Source organism: Euprymna scolopes, chromosome 24 (genome assembly GCF_053919585.1).
Source record: "Euprymna scolopes isolate OS-2025 chromosome 24, ASM5391958v1, whole genome shotgun sequence".
NCBI classification, from domain to species: domain Eukaryota; kingdom Metazoa; phylum Mollusca; class Cephalopoda; order Sepiida; family Sepiolidae; genus Euprymna; species Euprymna scolopes.
Window position 1 is genome coordinate 94230585 of NC_136505.1, and position 26471 is coordinate 94257055.

At 34.8% G+C, this 26471-nt stretch overlaps 1 protein-coding gene across 3 annotated transcripts in view; it reads left to right on the top strand.

Moving 5' to 3' along the window:
• Positions 1–26471, top strand: part of LOC145246853 (diphthine methyltransferase-like) — a 167717-nt gene that overhangs the window by 126053 nt on the left and 15193 nt on the right. For 2 of the 3 annotated variants that reach the window (XM_080108700.1, XM_080108699.1), the window contains one exon: positions 19125–19412. The exons of the other annotated variant lie outside the window; for it this stretch is intronic. In XM_080108700.1, coding sequence (XP_079964826.1) covers positions 19125–19303 — 179 coding nt within the window. In that variant the 3' untranslated portion in view covers positions 19304–19412. Of the gene's footprint in view, positions 1–19124; positions 19413–26471 lie in introns of those variants that run through there. 3 annotated transcript variants of the gene reach the window in all.

The following is a 26471-nucleotide window of genomic DNA, read 5'->3' on the forward strand; positions in this document are numbered from 1 at the left end:
ACATTTCCCTATGCAATAACTCTGTCAATTTTCAGTCTACAAACTCGAAATTTGATATACAGGGTACTGAGATTTGGAAAAATCTTTCTGATTGGTTTTCGGCCAAAAATTTGTCTGTTAAGGGGTCAAAGTTCAACGATGTGACCTTTGAGAACTCTACCAAACTTCTCTGCCAATTTTGGATGTAAACACTTGAAATTTTAGATATAGGTTCCTTGGACATGGATCTAACTTAATAACTTGATTTGAGCCCAAAACAATAAATGTTAAGGGGTCATAATAGGGGTCAAAGTTAAAAAAAAATTGACCTCTGCGGTCTCTACCAAATTACTTGGTCAATTTCTGGTTTAAACATTTGAAATTTTACATAAAGGGTATTCAGAGATAAGACAAGCTTTTTAATCGGTTTGGGTCGAAAATTTTTAGTTACCAATATCTAAATGTATGTATGTATGTTTGCATGTCTACCTAAAACTTTTGACAGAAGCGACGGATGTTACCAATATCAGTAAGTCCGACCTTTAAGACCACAAATATCAAAACATTGGCTAAAAACATTAATATCTTAACCTTCAACTGGGCACTTTTCTACAAGAGGGGAGGGGGGGGCTTTTTTCAGCGATATTTTTGAAAGTCATCCTCTCCTTTTGATTATCTAGCCTTAATTTAAACATAAGTAACTTCTGGTTTGTCAGTTATTTTTAGCGTTCTTTTCCTCCTTCGCGGTATGGGTTCGAGCCTGCCTTCCTACTACCACTTTTTTTTTTTTTTGTTTTTTGCTCAAAATACACATCCAAACACCTGGACAACGCCGGGCTGAAATGCTAGTATATATATAAAAGTGAAAGTGTCTGTGTGTGTGTGTCTGTCTGTGTACACTTCCCTACCAAACTACTCTGTCAATTTTCAGTCTACAGACTCGAGATTTGACATAAAGGCTATTGAGATTTGGGAAAATCTTTTAAATCAGTTTTCAGTCAGAAATTTGGCTGTTAAGAGGTCAAAGTTCAACAATTTGACCTTTATGAACTCTACCAAACTCCTCTGCCATTTTTGGGTCTAAGCACTTGAAATTTTAGATATAGGTTACTTGGATATGGATCTAACTTTATAAATTGATTTGAGCCCCAGAAAACAAATGTTAAGAGGTCGAAATTGGGGTCAAATTTTAAAAAAAATTGACATGTGCGGTCTCTACCAAATTAATCAGCCAATTTTTGGTCTAAATATTTGAAATTTTACATAAAGGGTATTCAGACATAGGGCAAGCTTTTTAATCGTTTTTTTTGCTAAAAATTTAGTTTCCAAGGGGTCAAAATTCAAAAGATTTTACCTTTGCGGTGTCTAGCAAACTATTAAGCCAATTTTGGGTCTAAATTTTACACAAAGGGTATTCAGACATGGAGCAAGATTTTTAATCAGTTTTTGGGCGGAAATTGGGCTGGCAAAAGGTCAAAGCTTAATTTAATTTGAGCCCAAAACAATAAATGTTAAGGGGTCAAAATTGGGGTCAAAGTTAAAAAAAAAATGACGTCTGCGGTTTCTATCAACTTTTCTCTATGGTAGTTGAGGCATATAGAAAGGCATTACCGTACATATTCACATTTTTTAATATATACATATGCACATAAAGCTATGAACAGTAATTAGGACCTGAGCAAAGCTGGGCGGAACTGCTAGTATATATATATTTGCAGAAAGTTTAGATGAGCTAAGTCATCAATACTATTGGTTTCAAACCTGATAATAGGGGACCGTTTTAGATACTAAGCTTATCTGTTTTATAACCGGAATTTGAAAACATGCACATACATTACAACCTAAAATTGAATTTGAATTAGCCTTCCAACCTTAACAGAGTTATCTCCCTTAGACTATTTAAATTGAGTTAGGATAAAAAAAATTACGTTTACGGAAAAAATTTAAAATGTTCTCAACTATCTTTTGAAATTCTTTTTTCTTTAGTATGGATGACGTGTTGGATGATATTTTGAATAGTTGGCCAGAGTTTATTTTATATGAGAAATATCCGCATGTGAAATGACGTCACCAGTAGAAAAAAATAGACTTCAAAAGGTAGATCACATTACAGATGGAGATAACGTTTGAGATCATGTTAGAGGCGTGGTATACGTTCAAGATCATATGAGTGACATCATGGCCGTAACAGTGAGGAAATAAATGTTGTTGTTACAAAGAAAAAGCAAACTGAAATTCTTTTTGTTACTTTGTCTATCGGACAACGTTACAAGTGTGGCTTGCTACCGTCACAAGCCTTGAACGAGCAACACCAGCATCTTTTTGCCTGCGTTGGTGGAATGAGTCAAAGATGACAATAATGAGACTCTTCCGGTATTGAAAGACTTCCCCACATGCTCTGAACTCCTCCGGAAAGAGTGGGTAACACTCATCCGAGCGTGAACAAAAGTTGCCAGAACATGGGACAACCTGCACGAGTGTGGCTATGTATAATGTTGTCTTTGCATGCCGACGTGCAGGCTATCACACACATCCTCACAAATAGAATTGCAAATAATTAGTTTGTAAAAGTAAACAATACTAAATCAGTTGTTTAAAATGTTTTTTAAAAAAAGGCATTTTTTTTATGCAAGTGTCTAGTACACTTAGTTAAAAACATAAAAAAAAACCCAAAAAAACAATATGGGTTTATTTAGAAATTAACATCCTCCACTGAATCCCCTCCGCCCCAGGAAAAACAAAATGAGATTCTACAACTTTTAAGTGACTACCCTAAAAACTTGATGGGATGAAGAATAATAAAGATACAATTATTCTTGAGTTGGAAGCCATGTTTCAGAAGAGTTTCTGATGGTTAGTTGTTCTATACAAGTCCTGGAGATGAGTTCCTAGCAGACAACTGTTCTGCACTGGTCTCGTACTTCATAAAAGGACATCACGTTTTTGCCACGGCATGTAGGCAATCGCATTTGTTTGAGTTGTGAAAAATGTTTTTTTGTTGTATTGTTCCAAACTGTTGTAGAAATTATAGATCTTGCTCATTGAACATTGTGTCACTTTCAGACATGATAGAAGGCTCCTATCGCTCTTGGGATTGGATTTGTCCACAACTGGCCAACTAGTAGATGGTCTGCAACAAAAAAAAAAAACGGTTTTCATCCAACGGAAATGGAATCATGTCATCTTTTCTAGGGCAACAATTTTATCGTTCTACTCTGGAACTGGGAAAGTAACAAACGAAACATACACTGTTTTACATCATACGACATATACATGTCTAGAACTAACTAAATATTGCATTAAAGAGCTGAACAGGGTATATATATATTACCTTGCAAATTTCGAACAGATCACCTTGACGCAAGGTTTGGCCAGTACTGACAATTTAGCGGGGATTTGTATAATATCTCTATATGTCATGTATTCAAATGTGAGAAAAAAAAAACTCAGAATGTTGTCAGCATTAAAACGGAGCTTGCCACTTAATAACTAAACTATTCATTTGAAGAATTTACTAGAAGCTAACTGGGATGAAATGACAAGGGAGCAATAGTTAGATGTTTATAAATTTAACGTAGATGTAACAGAAGATGATGTGAATCAGTGCAAAGAAGTATGTTGAGTGGGAAGCCATGTTTAGTTTCAGAAGAGTTAGTTGTTCTATACAAGTCTTGGAGATGACAGTAGCAGACAGTTGTTCTGTACAGGTTTCGGACTTTATAATTTTGCAGCCAAAGAGCAAAAGATTCTTCCCGTGTTGACTCGAAGAAAACATATGCAACATTGCTAAAAAGAAATGTTTAATTTTCATGGAGCAATTCTGGTTTCTGATTGGTTGGTTGCAGAATGTGAATTAATTTAATTTGTAACCCCTCCAGTGCAGCTCAGCTCAGCTGCATAGGCTCGTGATTGAAATGCACCTGTAGCTGATACATGTAGCGTTACCCGTGGTTTCGTCTAGTGGTCGAATTCGTCTTTGGGTTGTCGTCGGTCTCTCTCTGGTTCTGATTCACAACGGCGTTCCAATCAAAGAAAAGAAAGTCAAAACTTAATTGGTTTTTCTTAACACAATTAATTATTGTCTTTGACTTTACAATATAATAGTTACACACTGGCCTAGTCATGCAACTTAGGGGGCTGGCAGTTTTATTTCTTTTACCAAGTTCTCTGTTCTTCATCTACCATCAGTCCACGGGAAGGGATCAGCGAAAAAAGATGCCAATTAGCTAAGTGTCTTGTTGTTATCAAATCAGTCGTTCCTCCGTCCACCTTTTTGGAGTTATTCTTTCTTTCCCTTCCTCTCTCTTTCTCTGTCTCCCTGATTTCTACTCCTCCTTTCGGCTTTATCTATCCCCATTTTTAACCCTCATTGCACTGAGGTGTTACTTATCATGTAATTAGGAGCTATTAGTCACCTCCAGGTCAACCGTGTCACTCAACAGGGTTTTAAAAACAACCTCTTCGTTGTTAACAGATTTTTAACAGCCATGATATTGGAACAAATTTTCGTTTGTCTTTCTCTTAAAAACCCCACCCCGGCCCTGATGTGATAAGCGACAACTATTTATCTCCATGAGTAACTCGTCAAACATTTTCGGCTGGTGACCCTGTATTGCTTTTTCTGCCAACTCGAGAATCTCATTATCATATTTATTTATTTATTTCTTTCCCATCGAAATATTCCTATTTCTTCTCTCATAAACATCTGTTTTTCCTTGACCAAGTGTCAGTATGTCCCCCCCCCATACCTCATCCTCTCCCATTCTCTATTTGAAAAGCAAGATCATCTGGTGTCGCCAGGGATCTCGTCATAATTTTATTAATTTTATTTATTGTGGACTATTATCCTTATCTTTTTCTTAGTTATTTAACAAGTTGTTTAATTTGATTTGTCAGTTCCTAGCAGCAGCGTTTACAAATAGAATCTCCCAAGTCTGAGGGACCGTACCTCCATTATCAGTCAAAAATATTGCAACAATTATTTTAGAATTTAAATTGGAGGAGTATGAATGGAATAGCTTATTTTCAAACTTAATAGCCTTTTAGAGCAGTTTAATAATGTAACGAAGTGCGTATGAGCACTTGGGAAAATGTCACCTAGCTAGCTTTTGGAGATATAAGTAGCAGTAACCAAAAAAGCACATATGCAAATTAGAAAGTGTGCGTGGGCTTGCATGACAAGAAACAAAAAATACTCCACATGGTCAGGAAGAGAAGAAAAGTCCGTGCTGGAGAAGATGGATGTATAAAGTTGAAGGCAAGAAATGGCTGGCTAATGTCAGCGTGAGGGAAAAAGGAAAATGGGAACCAGGTAAGATGAACGTGTGGCTCTGTAGTAGCAGCGTGAGACTTTTAAGCTGGTGTCGAGATGGCATGGCAGACGAAGTGAACAGTTAGGATAAACAAAACGCAGACATTGTTTGGAAAAAAAAGATGGTAATAAATGTCTTTTGCTGAAACAAAAAAAAAAACTGAGTCGGATTTATTTTTTGTTTGGTTGTTCCTTTGTGACAGTACCAGACGGCGTAGGGGTCCTAGAGAGAGGTTTGATTTGTTGCAGGTTTATCGGCAACGTTACAATAAAAATAATTGCTTAAGATCAGAATCTAAGATCTATGTTGCCCGGGTGTTTGGAGGTGTGGGGTTAGGGTTGAACAAAAAAAAAAATGGTAGAAGGCAGGCAGACTCGAACGCGTACCGTGAAGGAGGAAAAAAACGTGAAAAAAAAAGTGATGTGTTGTGTTTAAATTAAGGCTAGTCAATCAAAAAGAGGGGATGACTTTCGAAAATATCGGCGACAAAAGCAACTCCTCCTTGTAGAAAAAGTAGTTGAGAGTGATACCGATCTCGTGAAAATCTGTCGCTTCTGTTGAAAGTTTGAGGCAGACATACATACATACATAAATTTAAACAGACAAGTGAGATTTATATGATAGACTAACGTAGGTTGCCTGAGTGTTTGTGGGTGTAAAAGAAAAATTTTTGGTAAGGAGGTACTCTCGAACCCGAAGCCTTGACGCGAAGGTGAAAAAGAAAGTGTGAAAAAAGCATCTTACTGCTCAGCCACGACAGGAAAGGAACTGAAAAGCGTTTTCGTTTAACGATTAAAAAGTTAAGTGATAGGTACGAGAATTTAATGAGGTCAAACATCACGCAACTTAATTTTGGCTGCAAGCCAGCTATCCCAAGATGTTGGGGAAAACCAGTTCTCCATAAAAAGGGGAGTGTCCAAATGAATAGCAATTGTCTGATATAAGGAGTTTCCTCCGCATTGATCAAACCTCATTGCTTTCTGGACGTCTTGGCACGAAAGGCCGAGAACAAACTTCGCTTTCAGTCACAGTTTCGCTTTTTTATACGGAAAACATGCAACCAGAAAAAAATATCTTCTTTTTTTTTTTTTTTTTTTTTTACACAGGCATCACCACATTATCAAGGCCAAGAGGCCACTCAAGGATAAGGGTTAAAGAGTGTACAGTAGAAATTGGAAAATATAGTAATCATTAGTAATGAAAATTCGGCAAATTTGTTAACTCATATGGAACGGCTCATCAAGAATTTATTTACGTTAGACTTGAAGACAACCATATTGTACTCAGCCGGAAAGCAGGAAAACGGAAGAAATTCCACAGGTGTGCAGTTCTAAGAAAGAAGCTTTGTTCATGGAATCTACGTGTAGGTTTAGGCACAGATAAAGAGTGGGGGGAATTATTGATAGTGTTTTCAGCTTGACGAGTGTTTCTTGCGAAAGTTTGGCGAGGGGGACCATAGACTGAAGCTCAGTCGAACACTTTCCATGAAAATAACGATACATCAGAGACAAACTCGCAACATCTCTCCTGCGAGATAGAGGTTGCAGGGAAGAGGAAAGGACATCTTCTACGACGCTACAAAGTCTATTTTGAACCCTATCAAGGCAGGACAAGTCCTTTCTAGCAGCTCCTGCTCTTATATAGATAGAGATATCGCGAAAATAGCGGATAAAAGTCGCCCAAATTAAAAATACATGTGACTCTCTTTCATTAATTAGAGATATTATAATCTAGGTAGCATATAAAAAGTTCTAAGAAATAGTAACCCCCTCCCCTCCGAGCTCCTCCCCCTCCGAGCCTCCCCTCCCCCTAAAAAAATAAGCCTTTGCCGGATATACACAAAAAACGCACACACACACACTAACACACATTTTTGCCTTTTCTATATATATATATATATATATATATATATATATATATATAGAGAGAGAGAGAGAGAGATAGATGTTGCTGAGAGAAAGATTACAGCACTTTTGATACATTTGCGTTATAGGAGAAAGATTTCAGTTCATAAAGTCAAAATCATGAGTAAAATTGTTTCTATGGACTACTAATGCATTATAAAAAAATGTTTTTAATTTACTCATGAAAATTCTATTTCAGAAATAATGTTGAACTGTAGGTTAAAAATTGCTGCTTTTCTCGGGGAAAACCACACTTTAAATTTAGGTATATAAAATTATTGACTAAGTTTTAAAAATAAACGTCTCTCTAAAACTTGTTTTGCATGCCGATTGTTGTGGAAGAGGGCGGAGGAGAATTGCAAATAGTTAGTTGGTATGCGTGTGTGGTGGGCAGTCTTATCTAGAAGTTCAAACATATTTTGACAATTCATCATTTGTTTTTAAAATATCTAAATTGATAACGATTAAACAATCAACAAAACTATTGCATTTATAGTGAGCCATGTATAATAAACACTAAAAAACATTTAATGCTTAGCATTTAAAAATAACGTTAATTTATCTTCTCTTAATATATTGAGTGGTCTTACCTATCATTTCAAAAAGATTTTCTTTTGTGAAAATCTATAATAACTAGGGCTATGACAACAGCATATTATTTCCATTGTTTTGACTCTCGGGTGTGTATCTGCTGATATCTTATATGATTTTATATAGAGTGATGTGGTTCTCAGTTGATTAACTGTGTCTAACTGTGTCGGATATATACTCGAGAGTCAAAACAATGAAAAGAATATGCTGTTGTCATAGCCCTAATAATAACAGAGAAAACAAAATAGAATGATGTAGAAAAATCCAGAAGATACCAGAACTTTCAAGAAAGATCTGTGATGTGGACGTTAAACTCTGTGTCGTTACATTCCAACTTCTCGGACCCACACGTTGTCTGGTACCGTCGCAAGAACAAATAAACAAACAAACAAGGACATAAAAAAGATACAACTCAGCATTTTTTCTCGGTGAATGCAAAAAAACATTTATTCGAATAATTTCCGACAATGCACTTCACTCACGCACTGAACATGCCTGTCAAGATGCTCTTTCATGTGCGTGTCTTTGTCGGCGCTTGCCCTTAAGCTTTTCCAATCACGTGGTGCATTTTTTCTTTCACTGCCCAAAAGTCAAAACACATCCAATCGTTTTCTTTGTTCGACCATGTACCGTCCTGTTTTTCTCCTTTTTTTCTTCTCCTTCCTGTGATGTCAGCACGTGCACATTTACTTAATTTGCATATGTTCTAAGTCGGCTGCTGCTGCTAATATTTTTGCTAGTCAGCTATCCTACAGCTGCTGCTGATTTTCTCACATGCGCGCCACACAGGCTAGGTTACAGATCGAGAGGGTTCTAGAATATCCAAATATTAAGTTGCGCTTTCTATAAAAGAGTTTTTCATGCTAACTCTGCAGTTTTTGTTTTATCGACATAATGAGCTCCACCTTAGCTCTAGTGTGATTCCAGGGTTATAAATCCAGCCGAAAAGAATCCTCTTTAAAAATTTCTGGCAGCAAAACGTAATGGCTTTCAAAATATTCCTCTGACCAAAGATATCATAAATTAAAAATTTTGATATTCTTTGTTTAGATAATTAAACTCTTTGGCATACTCTGACCTCCTTCACCAAATACCTTCATCCGTCTCCCTGCCACTAGGTTTTCTGACTTTATTTTTAGGTTAAGTAAAAATATGTTTTTTGTTTTTCGTTTATGTTAACATGTTTTTTGTGCCTTTATCTATATATCAATAGGATAGTGTGCGTGTTATTTATTTTGTGTGTCACGTTTACATCCGAGTGACTGTGGTTTAATTTTTATGGACTTCCATTTCTTGTAATAAATAATTTTACCAAGAATTCTTCATAAGTTTTGGTTTCGGTTTCGATTATACTTGAAGGAACTCAAGTTTTATATATATATATATATATATATATATATATATATATTTTTTTTTTTTTTTTTCATAAGTTATGGTTTTGTTTTCGATTCAAGCTGATTCACCCAAGTCATATGGATATATTTTTTTATTTTTGAAATTGCAACTTTATATATATAAATATAAAAGGCATGTCTGTCCAGCAAAGGCTTTTTTCGGGGAGGGTTCTCGGGAGGAGGGGTTACTATTTCTTGGAACTGTTTATATACCCCCTAGATGATAATATCTACGATTTGCGAAGGGACGTCGTGTCTAGATTTATCGACTTTTATAAAATTCACGCTATTCCGTTGTGTTGCGTGTTTGTTTGGCTTTTTAGTATAAATAAAGTGAAACTGATGAAGTAAAGGCGATTTCTCAGCTTCCCCGTCTGGGACGTCCAGAAAGTAAAACAGTTTTGATCAATGTAGTGAAAACCGTCATATCAGACAATTGCTATTCCTTTGGACACTCCAATTTTTTATGGGGAGCTGGTTTTCCCCCAACAACTTGGGAAAACAAAATAAAACAAAAAAAACTGGCCTGTAGCCAAAGTTAAGTGCGGGATTTCATTTCCCTATGGCGTGATGTTTGACCTCATTAAATTTATGCACGTGTCACTTAACTTTTTAATCGTTTAATTCCAACCTTTCACACATCTCTGCCTTCTTAGCGTCATTGTAAGTTGTCACCCTCTTTTTCGTTTTCGCCACAAGGATTCGGGTTCGAGCCTACCACCGTACTAAACCTTTTTTTTTTAATTTTTTACGCTTACACCTACAAACACCCGGGCAACGCCGGGCACCCCCACTAGTAATATATAAAAATCAATAGAACATTATCTCTATAATAATATATACCAAGTCTACAAGAATTAAAATATCATATTTAAGTGTACTTTAAGACCTGGCTACGCCAGGTGTCCTTGCTAGTTTACTTTTGCAGTTTTAACAAGTTACAATAATATCAGCTGAACATCCACTGAATGCCAACATCAATATATTACATATGAATGAGTTCTCTGTGGAATTTCCACAGTTAAGTAAAGATTACCTTTAAATTTGCTGTACTCATTTAATTTCTTATTTTATTACACATTTAATCACATAACAAACATCTTAAGTATTTTTGGAAGCAAAATACAGAAAATTATTTTGGTGTATGTGTTCATCATGAAATGAAGATGTTATACTCCAAAAATCATGTAAATTTTATCAAGTTTTTTTTATGAAAGAAAATCAACTTTTATGATTTTTAACAATTAAGTATTTTGGTAGCCATTGATGATCTCTTATTTATACAGAAATAGATAAATCTCGTTAGTCGAATTGAGTTGTCTGCCCTTGTAAGTTGTCCACACTTGAATTTTAATGCAACTTTAAAAAAAAAATATGGTGTGTACCGCCTGTTCCATCCAGCTTGTCATATAATTTAATTTTCTAAATGAAAAAAAATACTTGATAAATTTACATGATTTTTGGAATATAACATCTTCGTTCTGTGATGGGTATGCACATCATGAATATTTTTCTGTACTTTTGTTCTTTTTTATATAAATGTAATACTAAATAAAAACCAACAAAACTACAAAAAGTAAAGAACAAGTGAAGCATGCATGATCCCCCGTGAGTGCACAGTGAATGAGGCATAAAAAATGACTAAGTTCAGCATTTGCCCCCCCCCTATATTTAACCCCAAAAGTCACTAGGGGGACGTCAAACCTTGGTGAAAATAAACAAACGGTCCAGTTTTAGGCCTTAACATATGTAAATTTGAGTTCAGCACCATGCAAAACTGCTAAATAGACATACACAGAAAATTTTGGACAAATATGGTAAAATAGTATAAAAAATAGTGTTTTTATAAGTCCTAAAAGAACCCCTGGGGCACACCCAAGAGTTATCGCAAAGTATAGACAAACAAAATTATCTAAAAATCAGTTAGTTACAACTTTTCAGAAAGTTTTATAAAAATCCAACGCATCAATCTTTTTAATAAGCACAAAAATGTCAATTTTAACCATTTTAACCCGAAAGGCACCCCTAGTAGTGCAACCGGCGTTTTCATGGAAAATCCGTTCTGTTACTTTTTTACTCATATCATGTTTAATGTTTGTGCAAAATTTCCAAAAATTCCAAGGCGTAGTTATTGAGAAAAGTGCAGACAGACAAACGGACAAGAGTGAATTTACAGGTCCACCCTCCTTTTGTCGGGGGACCAAAAATCTTAATGGTGTATATATCTATGACGGAAAGAAAATGTCATTCACCGAAAATCACGTAAATTAATGAAGTAGTTTATTTAAAAAAAAAAAAAGTCAAATTTCATGGCTAAACAATGATCGATAATCTCTCAAGACTATTTTCCAAATACAACATGATAGCCTTCAAATCCAATTTAAACAAGTTCTTGTTGAACCATATCCTATAGATAATCAAATTCTACTCCATTTACACGTTTAAAAAAAATATTAGACATTTTTTATAATCTTTCTTCTTAAGAATACTGCAAAAATTACACTGAATCAATTTTATTTTACTGTTTTTATTGTTACTGTTTGCTATTTGGGGTAAAAAATTCTGCCTTTATTTTGGTCATACCTACCTCACTCTCTATCTGTGCCTAAATCTAAACACAGATGCCATGAACAAAGCTTCTTTCCTAGAACTGTCCGCCTGTGGAACACTGTTCTACTGGCCTGCTCCCTGGTTGAATACAACATGGTAGCCTTCAAATCCAAGTTCTTGTTGATCTGTCCATAAATAATCAAATTCTACCTGATTTACACCATTAACGATTACTATTCACTAACCCTTATCCTCGAGTGGCCTCCGGGTCTTGATAAGTGGTGCCTCCCAAGTAAAAAAAACAACAAAAAAAAGCAAAATACAAGGGAGATAATTTCAAATAATAAAAACTTTGGTGAGATTTTAGGAAGCCGTTCTTAACATGGGGTGGGAAAGTATTGGAAAAAAAACTCAAATTCGCTTAAAAATGATTTTATTTAAAAAAATAAAACTACTTGCTCCATTTACGTGATTTTTGGTGTATGATGTTTTCTTCCTGTCACTGGTACATACATCATTAAGATTTTCCCTTATTTTTGTATTTTCATGAGGAGTGGGAGTGGGGTTATGAAAATGCTGTTTTTCTCTCTCTAAAAAAAAAAGCTGTGCTTTAAGAATAAGGTATATAAAACAAAGCACAAATAGGCAAAGTTTTAAAAATAAACTTGTTTCGCTTGCTGATTATTGTGGACGTAAATGGTGGAAATTGCAAATAATTTCTAAAATAAATTATTTCCTTTTGTAGAGGAGGTTGCGGTTGCTGTAAAGAATTATATATAAATCAAATCAATTAAGTTTTAAAAATAAACGTATCTCTCTTAAACTTGTTTTGTTTGTTGCTTGTTGTAAGAGGTGGTGGTCGTGATGGCAGTGGGGAATTATAAATAAATAAATTGTAAAGGAGGGAGCGGTTATTGTATGTGTATGCATACGTGTGTGTGTGTGTGTGTGTGTGTGTGTGTGTGCGTGCACGTGATGTATTGCCTTATTTAGAAGTTTGGTAATCCATCCTTTGCTTTTTTTAAAAAATTATTTGAATTAATTACAATTAAATTATTGACAATATTTGCATATGATCAGTGGCAGAAAGAGTAAAAACGGTTGTTATTTCTTTTCTGGTGGCGACTACATTATTCATCTATTTTATTGTTACATTATGTTTATTTATTTTATGCCAGCTTTTTTCATTCGGTCATTTGTTTCCCATTTTCAAATGATTTATTTATAAATTATATGTCTATATAGTGAAATTAACAGCCAATGAATAGATATACAAGCCTATTTATATGATATAACCATAAAAACCAAAGATAAGGAAGTTAACAGTAATGAGGGTATAGTATTAAAGTGAAAACTTAGGCCAATAAATAACTGCCAAGTTAAAATTTAAATAATACTAATATCCCCCGCTACTACAGCTTGACCACATCAGATCGTACTTTCTCTCTCTTCCCTCAACCCCCTCACCCCTTCTCTTTCCTTCACCACACCCCTCTTCAAAACCCCTACTGCTGATATTCACAAAGTATACACCCAAATTTGACCTCTGCAGACTCTACCAAATTACTCAGCCAAATTTTGGTCTAAACATTTGAAATTTTACACAAAAGGTATTCAGACATGCAGCAAGCTTTTTAATCAGATTTTGGACGACAATTTCGCTGCCAAAGGGTCAAAATTGAAAGAGTTGACCTTTGCAGACTCTACCAAATTCCTCCACCAATTTTGGGTCTAAAGTCTTGAAATTTTAGATGTTGGCTGAGTAATTTGGTAGAGATCAAAGTTTTTTTTAACTTTGACTCCAGTTTTGACTCCTTAACATTTATTGTTTTGGGTTCAAATCAAATTAAAAAGTTTGATCCATGTCTAAGTAACCTACATCTAAGATTTCAAGTGTTTAGACCCAAAATTGGCGGAGGAGTTTGGTAGAGTTTTCAAAGGTCAAATCATTGAACTTTGACCCCATTGACAGCCAAATTTTGGGCCAAAAATCGATTAAAAAGATTTCCCCAAATTTCAATACTCCTTATGTCAAATCTCGAGTCTGTAGATTGAAAATCGACTGAGTAGTTTGGTAGGGAAATGTACACACACACACACCAGGCAATTTCACTTTTATAGATATACTAGCTGTACCCTGCCACGCGTTGCTGTGGCTCAAATTGGCGCAATGGAAAAGTTCCAAAATGAGAAAAAGCATGTTTCTTATAAGTTTAAATTTCCATTTTGCATGGGTACACAGTTTTTGTTGTTCCATTTTCTTAGCTGATATAGAGATTTTCCGGTTCGGTGACCCTTGAATATGTAACATAAATTATCCATGTGAAAAAACAGTCAGTGTGTAACTGTAAGGCCCACAATTGTAAAGATTTTTCCCTGTGCTTTGTTGATGGTTATTCCAAATGACAATAAAATTGGAAAGTGCAATTTGCTAAAGTGTAATGATGTATCCGGTGGAATCATAGGAATTCATGGAATGAAGATATATTCATCTGTGAAAGGTCCTGTTAAGATTGTTGTTTCTATGATATTGTTTGTTAATTTTTTTTTTACTGCAAGCTATGTGCCATTGCAAAGCTTGGATTGGTTTATATTTCACAACATGATAATTAGTACACCAAATTTCAGTTGCAATACATGCGGTGGCATCCCTGGCAAATATAACTGTTGGATAATTAACCACTTTATCTGCTTTCACAACAGTGTCGATGGATTTGTATTTGACTACCTCACTTGGAATTTTACATTTAATTATAACATTAAGTTCATGGGCATCTTTGTATTGACCTGCAAGAATAGCTCATTCACTCAGTCAAATGGAATTCTTATAATTTGAATATCTGCAAAAACCTTTTAAACTAACTATTCTTTTGATGAAATAAAATTACAGAAATTACAGAAGTTAAAAGTCAAAGAATTTTGCCCTTAACTCTGACCAGCTAGCACTTTTTCGTACCCAATTTCCCACAAGTGATGCAAAAGTTTTTGTGCGGATCGAACAGTCTGCAACTGTACATGCATATTTTGAGTTAAGTTTAATGTCTTCACATGGAACAAAAAAGTAGAGTATTTGAGGTAAGCATTTATTTCATCTGCTGGTGTTGATTGAAGAATAACAGGTAACATTTGTCTGAAATCTCCTGCAAGCAATATTACTGCATTCCCAAATGGTCTGAAATTGCCACGCAAATCTTGCAAGGATCGACCAAGAGCCTCAAGTGATTTTTTGCGTACCATTGTGCATTCATCCTAAACAATAAGTTTGCATTTTTGCAATATTTTTCTCCATATGGATGTTTTGGAGATGTCGAACATGAGATTTTTGAAAAATTGAATGTTTTAAAGTAGAATAAATAATTCTTCTACTTGGCAGCAAGGTCGCAGGTATTCCTCATGCAGCAAGGGCTAAGGCTATGCCATTTTGTTACCAAATGGCTGCCAAAATCAATTTAATTAGAAAGGTTTTACCAGTTACTTCTGGTGCTGTTCAAGGTAGCAGTAATTTCCAAATAACTTCTATTCTCACAGTACATAAATTAGGTGACTAAAATAGGATTTATCCATGTTTTGACAATGCCTTATTCACTGTAATTAATTTAGGAGACTAAAATAGGATGAGGGATTAGAGATGGACAGATAGAGAGAAAGATATATAGATAGAAAAGAGACAGTGAGAGGAAAATAGAGAAAGAGAAGGAGATAGAGAGATAAAGGGATTGATAGATAAACAGAGAGAGGGGGAGAATTAGAAACGGAGAGGGATGAAACAGAGGAAAGGAGAGAGATAGAGGGAGTTAGAGAGAGAAAGGGGCTCAAAGAGAGATGGAGAGGGTGATATAGAGAGAAAGATAGATTGAGAGAGGGAAAGGGAGAGATGGATAGAGAGAGATATTGAGAGAGGGGGAGAGAAACAGAAGGTGAACTACACTTCACCGTTTTTTTCCTCGTTCAGTAGAGAAGAAATCTTTCGAGACTGAGGCAATTTTAATGTTTTGTTATTATCCAGAGTACCCCTTTTTTTGGGGGGGGGGGTGATTTTACTTGCATTAGAAACCGACCGGGTTATCTGTACTTTCACTTAACAAATTAATAAAAGAAAAACATATTGTAAAATTTGAATTTAACAGGAAAATACTATTTTAAAAAATAGCACGGTAACATAAGTGCCACTTTAGGTACTCCTTGGGCGTTGAGTTCCATGGCGACCAGCATAATTATTTAATGGTCGTTCCCTTAGCCCCCCCCCCAGTCAAGGCTAATGCATGCGCACGTAACATTTTTTTTATTTACTGACGTTGGCTTAGTAACTAAACGATTTATTGATTATTTCGTAACCCTTAAACGCATGCCGGAAGATTTAAATTGGTTCATTATTGTTGTAATGAAAAAAAAAATTTCATTCAACAAAAACCAAAAACACATATTAATGATAAATGATTTATTATTCTATTCATTGAAATTTACTAATTTTTAAATAAAAAAGTAAAAAAAAAAGTTAATAAAAAAATAGTTGCTTATGTGCACATAAACAACTTGTTTTTTTTTAGATTAGGTCCACCTTATAATCACCCCCCCCCCCCCAACCTCCTCATCTTAAGAACAGCTTCCGGAATAAACACCACTTTTGGAGGGGGGGGGGCTATTTGCAAAATTTAACTGATACTTGTTGTCAGCATACCCACCCGAAAATACTATTAAAAAAAAAAAGGAGGGGTTCAGTGCCCGTGGCAGAGAAGTAGATTTATTTATCAATAAAAGTTGCGGAGAAGTAAATTTATTTATCAATAAAAGTCGTCATTTAGAAAAGAAAATTGTGGCGGTGGACCTAAATGTTTTGTTTTCGCACTATTCAACAATTTGTTCATCCGCGCATGTAAATTAAAAAATATTTGTAAAAGTGAGAAGTTATTAGTAAATGATTTAGTTTTTTTTTTAAATTTATTTATTTATTTTTTTTTTTACATTAGGTCCACCTCCACAAATGTTAAGAACGGCTTTCAGAATAAACACCCCCAACCTCTCCATGTTAACAACGGATTTCGGAATAAACACCATGGGGGGGGGGGATATTTAAAAAAAAAAGTCGATAAAAGTCGTCATTTAAAAAGAAATTTAAAATCAAATGTTTGTAAAAGTGAGAAATTATTAATAAATGTTTAGTAACATTTTTCGGTGCTAATGCAGAGAGTGACCCGCGCTATTTTTTAAATCGTGTTTTATTTTTTTTAATCAATTGCAAGGTTAAAGTACAGAATAGGTACAAAACACCCTCCCCTCCCCATGTTAAGAATGGCTTTTTAAATAATAACGTTATTATTTCAGCATGGATCACTCTCTGCATGAGTACCCATTTTTCTTTTAATATTCATAAAAAAGTAAAACTTTTTTCAAAATAAATAAATAAATGTTTGTAAATGTGACAAATAATCGTTTAGTTACGGCAACGTCAGTAAATAAAATATGTTACGTGCGAGGTGAGGTAGGAGACTAAGGGAGCGACTATTATTTTTTTCTACTGGTCGCCATGGACCTCAACGCCCAAGGAGTACCAAAATGTATTTTTTTTTGTCAAATAAATAAATTTCAAGCAATTTTTGCAATAAATAATAGATAGCAACTTCGTTAATTTTACGACTCGCCCCAGCATATTATAAACACCCTAACTTCCCCATGTTAAGAACGGCTTTCGAGGTTTATGGAAGGGCGTTTTTTTTTGGTTCTTTTTTAACATGGGGGGGGGTAGGGTGTTTATAATACGTTGAGGCATGTCGTAAAAATGAAACAGTTTAGAAAAAGTTAAAACAAACTTTTTTATGCAAACAATGCCGTGAAAATAAACTAAACAATTAAAATGTAATGTTTCATGAGTGAAAAGCCTTAACATAAATAAAATTTAAAAAATTGGTAAGTACATAAATGAATTTAAATTTTTAAAATATGGGATTATTATTTATTTTTTTTTTTTGTGTGTGTGTGTGCTAATGCAGAGAGTGATCCGCGCTATTTTTTTTAAATCGTTTTCCACGTTTAATTAAAGTTTTATATGTTTTTATTCAATTGTAAGGTTAAAGTACAGAATAGGTACAAAACACCCTCCCTTCCCCATGTTAAGAATGGCTTTTTAAATAATAACATTATTATTTCAGCACGGATCACTCTCTGCATGTGTAAGTTTTTTTTTTGTTTTTTTTTACTTATCGAGTTAACAGAAAATGAAATCTTTCGTCAATTCGTGGCTGTGAAATGAATCGAACCGGAAGTTCAGTTTTACAACAGAACAGATTCGCAGTAACGGTTAAAAAAATATATTTATTTTATTTAATATTTTAAATAATTCACGAGGTAAATTTATTTCAATAACATAAAAACATACCTCGACTCTAAAGATGGGTTGTCTGAAAATTTCAAATAAATTTGTAACGTAGAAATCGGGTTTTATTATTTTAGAACGAACCAACATTTACATTTTTATATATATAGATATATGTATGTATGTATAGTGTAACCCGTATATAAGAGAATCGAATTTAAGAAAAATGGATATAAGAGAGATTTTCTCTGTCTGGACCTAAATTTTATTTTTTATTTTATTTTTAAATTAAAAAAAAATAAAAGAATTTTTATGCAAATTTCTAAACTAAATATATGCTTATCTATATATCTATAAAAGTGAACGTGTCTGTCTGTCTGTCTGTATGTGTGTCTGTGTACATTTCCCTACGCAATAACTCTGTCAATTTTTAGTCTATAGACTCGAAATTTGAAATACCGGGTACTGAGATTTGGGAAAATCGATGTGACGGGTGTCAGCCAGAAATTTGGCTGTTAAGGGGTCAAATTTCAACGATTTGACCTTTAAGAACTCTACCAAACTCCTCCGACAATTTTGGGTCTAGACACTTGAAATTTTAGATATAGGTTCCTTGAACATGGATCTAACTTAATAAAGTGATTTGAGCCCGAAACTATAAATTTTAAGGGGTCATAATAGGGGTCAAAGTTTTAAAAAATTAACCATTTTTTTTGTTTTTTTGCTGTTTTTGCACAGCATACACCTCCAAACACCCGAGCAACGCCGGGCACCCCTGCTAGTAAAAGTATAAAAATATAATTGTTGAAATCAAAATAGAAATACTGACGAACAATAAAAATAAAGGAAATGATTTGCTTTGTCACCACTTCCGGTAGCACTATGCCGGAAATTAGGAAGTATGTTATCTGACTATAACCTAAAAATATCTTGTACTATTTTTTTTAACTGGCTATTCACATCCCAAAACAATTGAACCTTTGATAAGAAACACAAAATTCTTTAAACCTTTCATTGAATAAATACATGATCTGGAGATGTCTGTTGTAATAGTTTAATTTCTTTCTTGTTTTTCGGTGTTCAGATCTTGAAATTGTCGCACAGTATGGTGAGCACGAAATATTGGCTTATGGAGCCGATTGGTACCATGGCCTTTCCATTCCTGCCAGTCAAGACGAAGCTAAAAGTAAAAATGGTCGAACAATAATTTCTTGCTCTTTTTATGACAGCTCGCTTCAATTGTGGCTGTGGGAACAAGAATAGCCATCCGATTCATAACTTAATGCAAAGCAAAAATAAAAAATATTTTTTTTTACAAAATGGAAGAACATGTTATTTATCATTTTTAAATAAATGTTTTTTTGTTTTTTTTTTAAATAAAATAATTATTATTTTTAGATAAATGTTGTTTTTTTTACAAAATGGAAGAACATGTTATTTATTATTTTTAAATAAATGTTTTTTTTGTTTGTCTTTTTTAAATAAAATAATTGTTATTATTTTTAGATAAATGTTGTTTTTTTTGTTAAATAAATAAAATAATTGTTATTATTTTTAAATAAGCGACTAACACAACAGCAACAGGAGAGTAGATTGAAATGAAACACATCAACGGAAGCTCGACATCTGCATCTCTGACGCTCAGACAATCGTAGAACCATTAGCGATGGCCGCAGGCTACTGAGAAAGACTAATCCGCCTCAAAGGTTTAACCAATTCATGAAAGTCTTGAAGGACTAAGTGAAGCATGATAGCATACTTTTGAAGAACGGACAAAAAAATATGCCAAAAAGAAGAAAAAAAAATGAATGGAAGAGACCAAACATAGAATAGCAAAAGTGTTTTCTTTGACTAGCTTGGGAATTTCCGATGACGTCAAACACTGGCGGAATCTGGAATTGACACACGTGCAAAAGTTAGGAACAGACAAAGGAAAAAAGAAAATAAAGATATTTTAGTTGTTGCAGACTTGACAACCTTATTATAGCACTTAGAATAAACACTAAATAAGTTTGATTCTGATTTATAAGTTTGAAAAGACTTCATCATCATCATTGGCAGCATTATCGGCAGCAATCAAACAATTGCGCTCCCAAAATGAAAATGGAGAATACAGATACAGTTGATGCAAATACGGAACGGAAACCACCAAGCATGAAACGAAATATGAAAACATACACAAACACCCGATTAAAAAAGAAAAAAACTATTCCCAGTTTTAACACCTGTTTTATTAATTATATTTAATATATAATTTATAAAAAAAAGACTTCATTTATAGAAATGTCAAAAAATAATTTTCTTTATTTTATTGTTTCGGGATGACACAAGTGAGAGTGATCCGTGCTGAAATAATAACGTTATTATCTAAAAAGCCATTCTTAACATGGGGAGGGTGTTTTGTACCTATTCTGTATTTTAACCTTACAATTGAACAAAAAGACATATAAAACTTTAATTAAACGTGGAAATACGATTTAAAAAATAGTGCGGATCACTCTCTGCATAAGCACCCTTTTTTTCTCCAGACGTGCGCTCGTACATTCCTATCCTGAACGTTAGTATAATTTTTACCATTTTTTAATTTAATTATTTTTCTATGTTCTTGTGTTTAAATTATTTTTTTTAAAAATTGCTGTTCAATATTATATAAAAATTATGTGTTAAAATAAAAACAATTTCTTGAAACAAAACACTTCTACATGTTTTAGCATTTCGAACACGATACAATAAAAAATATTGTAAAGTTTTTACTCTTTATATTTCCACAAGGCCATACTGTGAAATTTTTAACGTGGTCATACTGTAAAGTTTTTAACGTGGTCATACTGTAAAGTTTTTAACGTGGTCATACTGTAACGTTTTCCATATGGTCGTACTGTAAAGTTTTCCATGTGGTCATACCGTAACATTTTCTACGTGGTCATATGGTAAAATTTTTAACGTGGTCATACTGTAAAATTTTTAACGTGGTCATACTGTAACGTTTTCCATGTGGTCATACCGTAATGTTTTCCATGTGGTCATACCGTAACGTTTTCCATGTCATACCGTAATGTTTTCCATGTGGTCATACCATAACGTTTTCCATGCGGTCATACCGTAATGTTTTCCATGTGGTCATACCGTAACGTTTTCCATGTGGTCATACCATAACGTTTTCCATGTGGTCATACTGTAATGTTTTCCATGTGGTCATACTGTAACGTTTTCTACGTGGTCATACTGTAACGTTTTCCATGTGGTTACACTGTAACATTTTCCATGTTGTCATACTATAATGTTTGCCATGCTGTAACATTTTCCACGTAGTCATACTGCAACGTTTTTCAAATTAACTTCGTATGTACATAGAGATAGTCACAAACAGAACTAATAACTTACACAACTTTTCTTGTTGACGGCGAAACAAAAGGTAATTATTTTGTCATTTCAAGCAACCAAAATGGTTGATCACTGTCAGTACATGGTACCAGAAAACTTATACCATAAAAATCTGAATGATCGGCTTCCATTGTTAGACAACTTGACTTTTTTAGGTGGGGGGGCGTGCCCTCACACGTTTGATTAGTGACGTGCAAATAACTTTTTCAGGGCAGGTGCACAAGTGAAAAAAAAACCGGCCAATATATAGTAATCGTGGGACACAGGCCTATAATAAATTCCTCTGTAAAGGGCACTTTTAAAACAGGAGTAAAAGGGGCAGGTGCTTGGGTACCCCCAGCATACCCTCCCTGCGTGTCCCTGCTTTGATGAATGTAACGAGCCAACTGCCGCGCGTCGGTTTCTTTTTCTTCTCTTTCTTCTCTCCTCTGCCTCTTCTCTTTTCGATTGTAATCGCATTTGAGTCTGTGATATCATGCTTACACCATACCTCTAAATGCTACCGCAATCATGTTACAATACTATCAAAGTCTCTTGTTGTCCAATACTGTCCAAATTTAATATTCCCCTGAGGGCATCAAAACTAATCCTGCTTTTAAAACTCACATTACATATCCGTTGTATTATTGTTATATCATTTCTCTCCATGCAACGCATATCTCCAACCCTCACTAGTCAGGTTTCACTTCCATACATCATCAGATTGCACACAGATACATGAGAGACTTTTCCTTGGTCAACAACGGTAATTCTCTGCTAGTTAGGGATGATAGAAGTTCCCCGTTCATGCACTCCTAATTCTTGCAATCACACCAGCAGGGTCGGGGAGGAGGGGAAGCAAAGTGCGTGTTGGAAAAGATGGGCATGTAAAGTTGAAAACCAGAAATGGCTGGCTACAGCCGGCGTGCGGTCGACAAGAGAAAGAAAAATGCGGGCCGAGTGAGATAGACTTTTAAAACTTTTAAGCTGGTGTCGAGACGGCAGGGTTTTGTTAATCTCATAGCAGATGAAATGACCAGTTAGAAAGAACAAGAAACAGGTATTGTTTGGAAAGTAACTGTAATAAATGCCTTTAGCTAAAACAAAGAAAAGCCGGGTCATATTTATTAATTTTTCGTATTTGGATTCATCGGACTACTGTTCTCATCTTGAGTGTGATTTTCACAACGTTTCGGTCCTCCGACCTTCTTCAGGTGTATCTTGTCGAACTCGAGAATGTTTCTGTTGAACTCAGGAATTTGGACAGAATTTCAAGTGGAACTCTTTATTTACTTAACGATCGTAGCATGTTCTTGTTCTGTCAACCATGACTGGATAGAGGTCGTAAGTAATTTGCAATTGTCACAAGATACACCTGAAGAAGGCCACGAGGTGGCCGCCATTTGTCGTTTTCAAATATACCGATAAACACTGCACGTTTTTCGAACCGATTAAACATTTTACATTAAATAAAAACACTAAAAACCTATCCGTAACTTACTTTGCCTTTGATAACATTTATTTGTTATATATTTGTTTCTTTTTGACAACTTTTTCGAATCTACGTGTATAGTAACCCCCCCCCTTTTTATTGGCTATTGTTAAAAATGTCCCAAAATGCTATTTTAGAATGAAGCTTTGCAAGCGAACGAAATTGCTTTGTCAAATGGACAAACACACGAAGAAGTCGCCCACCAAAGGATATAGTAATTAAAGGATGCATCTAAGAAGAAAATTAAAAATAAATTTAAAAAAATCCCTCTCCGCGTTGATTCCGGATTCCTTGAAGTTTGTCGTCATCGGAAACCCAAACGAATCCGAGATTAAAAATTGTTTTTTTTTTGTTTTTTTGTTTTTTTTTTTTTGTTTTTTTTACAAAGGCGTCACCACATTATCAAGGCCCAGAGGCCACTCAAGGATAAGGGTTAAAGAGTGTACAGTAGAAATTGGTCAATATAGTAATCATTAGTAATGAAAATTTGGTAAATTTAATAACTTATATGGAACGGCTCATCAAGAACTTATTTACTTTAGACTTGAACACAACCATATTGTAGTCAGCCGGAAAGCAGGAAAACGGAAGACAATTCCACAGGCGTGCAGTTCTAAGAAAGAAGCTTTGTTCATGGAATCTACGTTTAGGTTTAGGCACAGATAAAGGGTGGGGGAAATTATTGATAGTGTTTACAGCTAGACGAGTGTTTCTTGTGAAAGTTTGGCGAGGGGGGACCATAGATTGAAGCTCAGTTGAACACTTTCCATGAAAATAACGATACATCAGAGACAAACTCGCAACATCTCTTCTGTGAGATAGAGGTTGCAAGGAGGAGAAAAGGACATCTCCTACGAGGCTACGAAGTCTATTTTGAACTCTATCAAGGCAGGACAAGTCCTTTCTAGCAGCTCCTGCCCAGATGTGGCAACAGTATTCCATCCTTGGACGTACCTGGCTCTTATATAGGTAGAGAATAGCATCAGCAGTGAGATATCTACTGGATCGATAGAAAGATCCCACCATTTTTCCAGCGGCCTTGGCAACAGATTTGATATACGTGTTCCATTTAAGATCAGGAGTAATGGTCAAGCCCAGAAGCTTGTCAAAACTTGAGGCCTCCTGAAGACGAGAGCCATTCATTTCAATTGATGACAAATGTGAATTAGAATGTTGATGATGTAAAGAGAGAAGCTTGGTTTTAGATGCATTAAAAGTAACCAGCCACTCCTTTCCCCATTGTACTACGTGCTCAAGATCAGAGGAGAGAGAATTGGAGAGAACTTGGTCGTTTACTGTCTTAGATGTGCTACCATAAATGGTAGTGTCGTCAGCATAAATGTCTACAAATGATGTAAGGATATGATTTGGAAGATCATTAATGTAGATCAGGAAAAGAGTTGGGCCCAGGATGGATCCCTGAGGGACACCGGCATTAATACTGTGAGCTTCTGATTTTTGCCCCTCAATTACTACTCTTATGAACCTATCAGAAAGAAATGATTTAATAATTGAGAAGACTTTTCCAGCTATACCATAGCTAGCGATCTTATGAAGTAAACCTTTATGCCATACCCTATCAAAGGCTTTAGATATGTCAAGAGCAATTGCCCTAGAAAGATTGCCACCGTCGAGAGATTTGCTAATCCTATGCGATATAACTGTAAGGACATCTGCTGTAGATCTAGCATCTATCTGTTTTATTATTTTGCTACTCTTTCGTATCTTCAGTTCGATTCGCCGCTCTTGACATCTTTTCCTTCCTCGTTGCAGAAGTGACCCTACGCTATTCCATTTTCTTTAGTTATTAAGTGAACTCTGTCATCCAAACGACAATAATCTTTATCCTCGCACAAAACAAACACTCTCAGCAAATTAACTAGAAATTGTTCCTGTCTTTCCCAGAGAGTAATCACACGATGGAATTTACCATTAAAAACCATGGAGATGGCGATATCTACGTCATGTCAGCGTTGCTTAGGATGCTGAGAAGGCGGGTGGTGTGTGTGTGTGTGTGTGTGAGAGAGAGAGAGAGAGAGAGAGAAAGAAGGAGAATCAGAGAGAGAGAGAGTGTGTGTGAGAGAGAGAGAGAGAGAGAGAGAGAGAGAGAGAGAGAGAGAAATTGTGTTGGAATATTTCAGTAAAGCAGAAATTGTAAAAATGAAGTTGATATTAAAATGATCTGTTGCTAGAAAGGCGGTTTGCTAAAAAAAAAAAGAAACTGAAAAAAATGACAAAAATAATAAATGATATAACAAAAATTTCTAGAAAAACTAAATTAGATAAAAATTAAAAATTGCAAAAATTGAGATTAATTGAATAAAAATATAAAATTTCATACAAATTTAAAAAATAAACTAAAAAATTGATAGAAATAAAAAATGGGTAACCCTCTGTGTGTGTGTGTGTGTGTGTGTGTGTGCGTGCGTGCGTGAGATAGAGAGAGAGAGAGAGAGAGAGAGAGAGAGAGAGAGATTGCGTTAGTTAAGATGTCGGAATATTTCAAATAAAGCAGAAATTGTAAAAAAAGAAGTTCATAATAAAATGATCTGTTGCTAGACAGGCGATTTGCTAAAAAAAAAAAAGACAAAAAAACTGATTAAAAAAATGATATAATAAAAATTGTTAAAATCCAAGGTGGATAGAAATTGAAATTTATTAAAAAATTTTCTAAAATTAAAATTAATTGAATAAAAATATTGAAGAATTGAATACCAGTTAAAAAAAAAAAAACATAAAATAAAAAAAATTGGCAGAAATCAAAAAATAATCATGATAATGACATATATATAGATTTATTCTCACATAAAAATTTGCTGAAAAACAGACGTAAGAGGAATATACAAAACATGATAGGATTGGAAGCATCAGCAGCAGTGAATCTTGTTTTTAAGTATCAACTTTTGGACAAAAGCTCAACTCCAGAGTTTGTAACACTTGCGTCTTCATTAGTTGTTGTTGAAATAATAAAAGTAATATAAATGTTAACCTTTAAAAGGAAAGAACTTTATTTGCCTTTTTACATTTTGGAGTGAGTACACCTCTTGTTAATAATGTTCACTGGCAGCACACGTCTCGTTGGTTTCGGGGCTAAGAGTGTACTGCCTACTCGCCTGTCATGCTGGCTAGGGATTGGTTAAAGAGAGAGAGAGAGAGAGAGAGAGAGAGAGAGAGAGAAAGGGAGAGGGAGATGATGGGGGATTCTGGATAGCAGTTCCTGGTTTGTGTCCGGTTTATGAAAAAGAGAAAGACAGGGACTAAGAAACTATTATTTCTTCGGGAATGGTATTATTTTCGTCCTTCTTCTTGGCTTTTAGGGGTGACTCAGGTCAGTCCTAACATATTCCCCTACCAATTCACGGAGTGTTTGTTTTTTTTTTGAAAGTTTAATAATAAATGTAGTCATTATCTTGCTTTTATTTTATTTTCCTGCACTTTTTCAGGAGGTAAACTATCAGGCTTTTTATTTGTAGTTGTATTTTGAGTGCATTTTTATTTGTTTTCAATGTAAGGTTTCAAACGGTCTATTGAAACTTGTGTATACGTGTTTGGGTTAGTTTCTATTAAGAAATATCT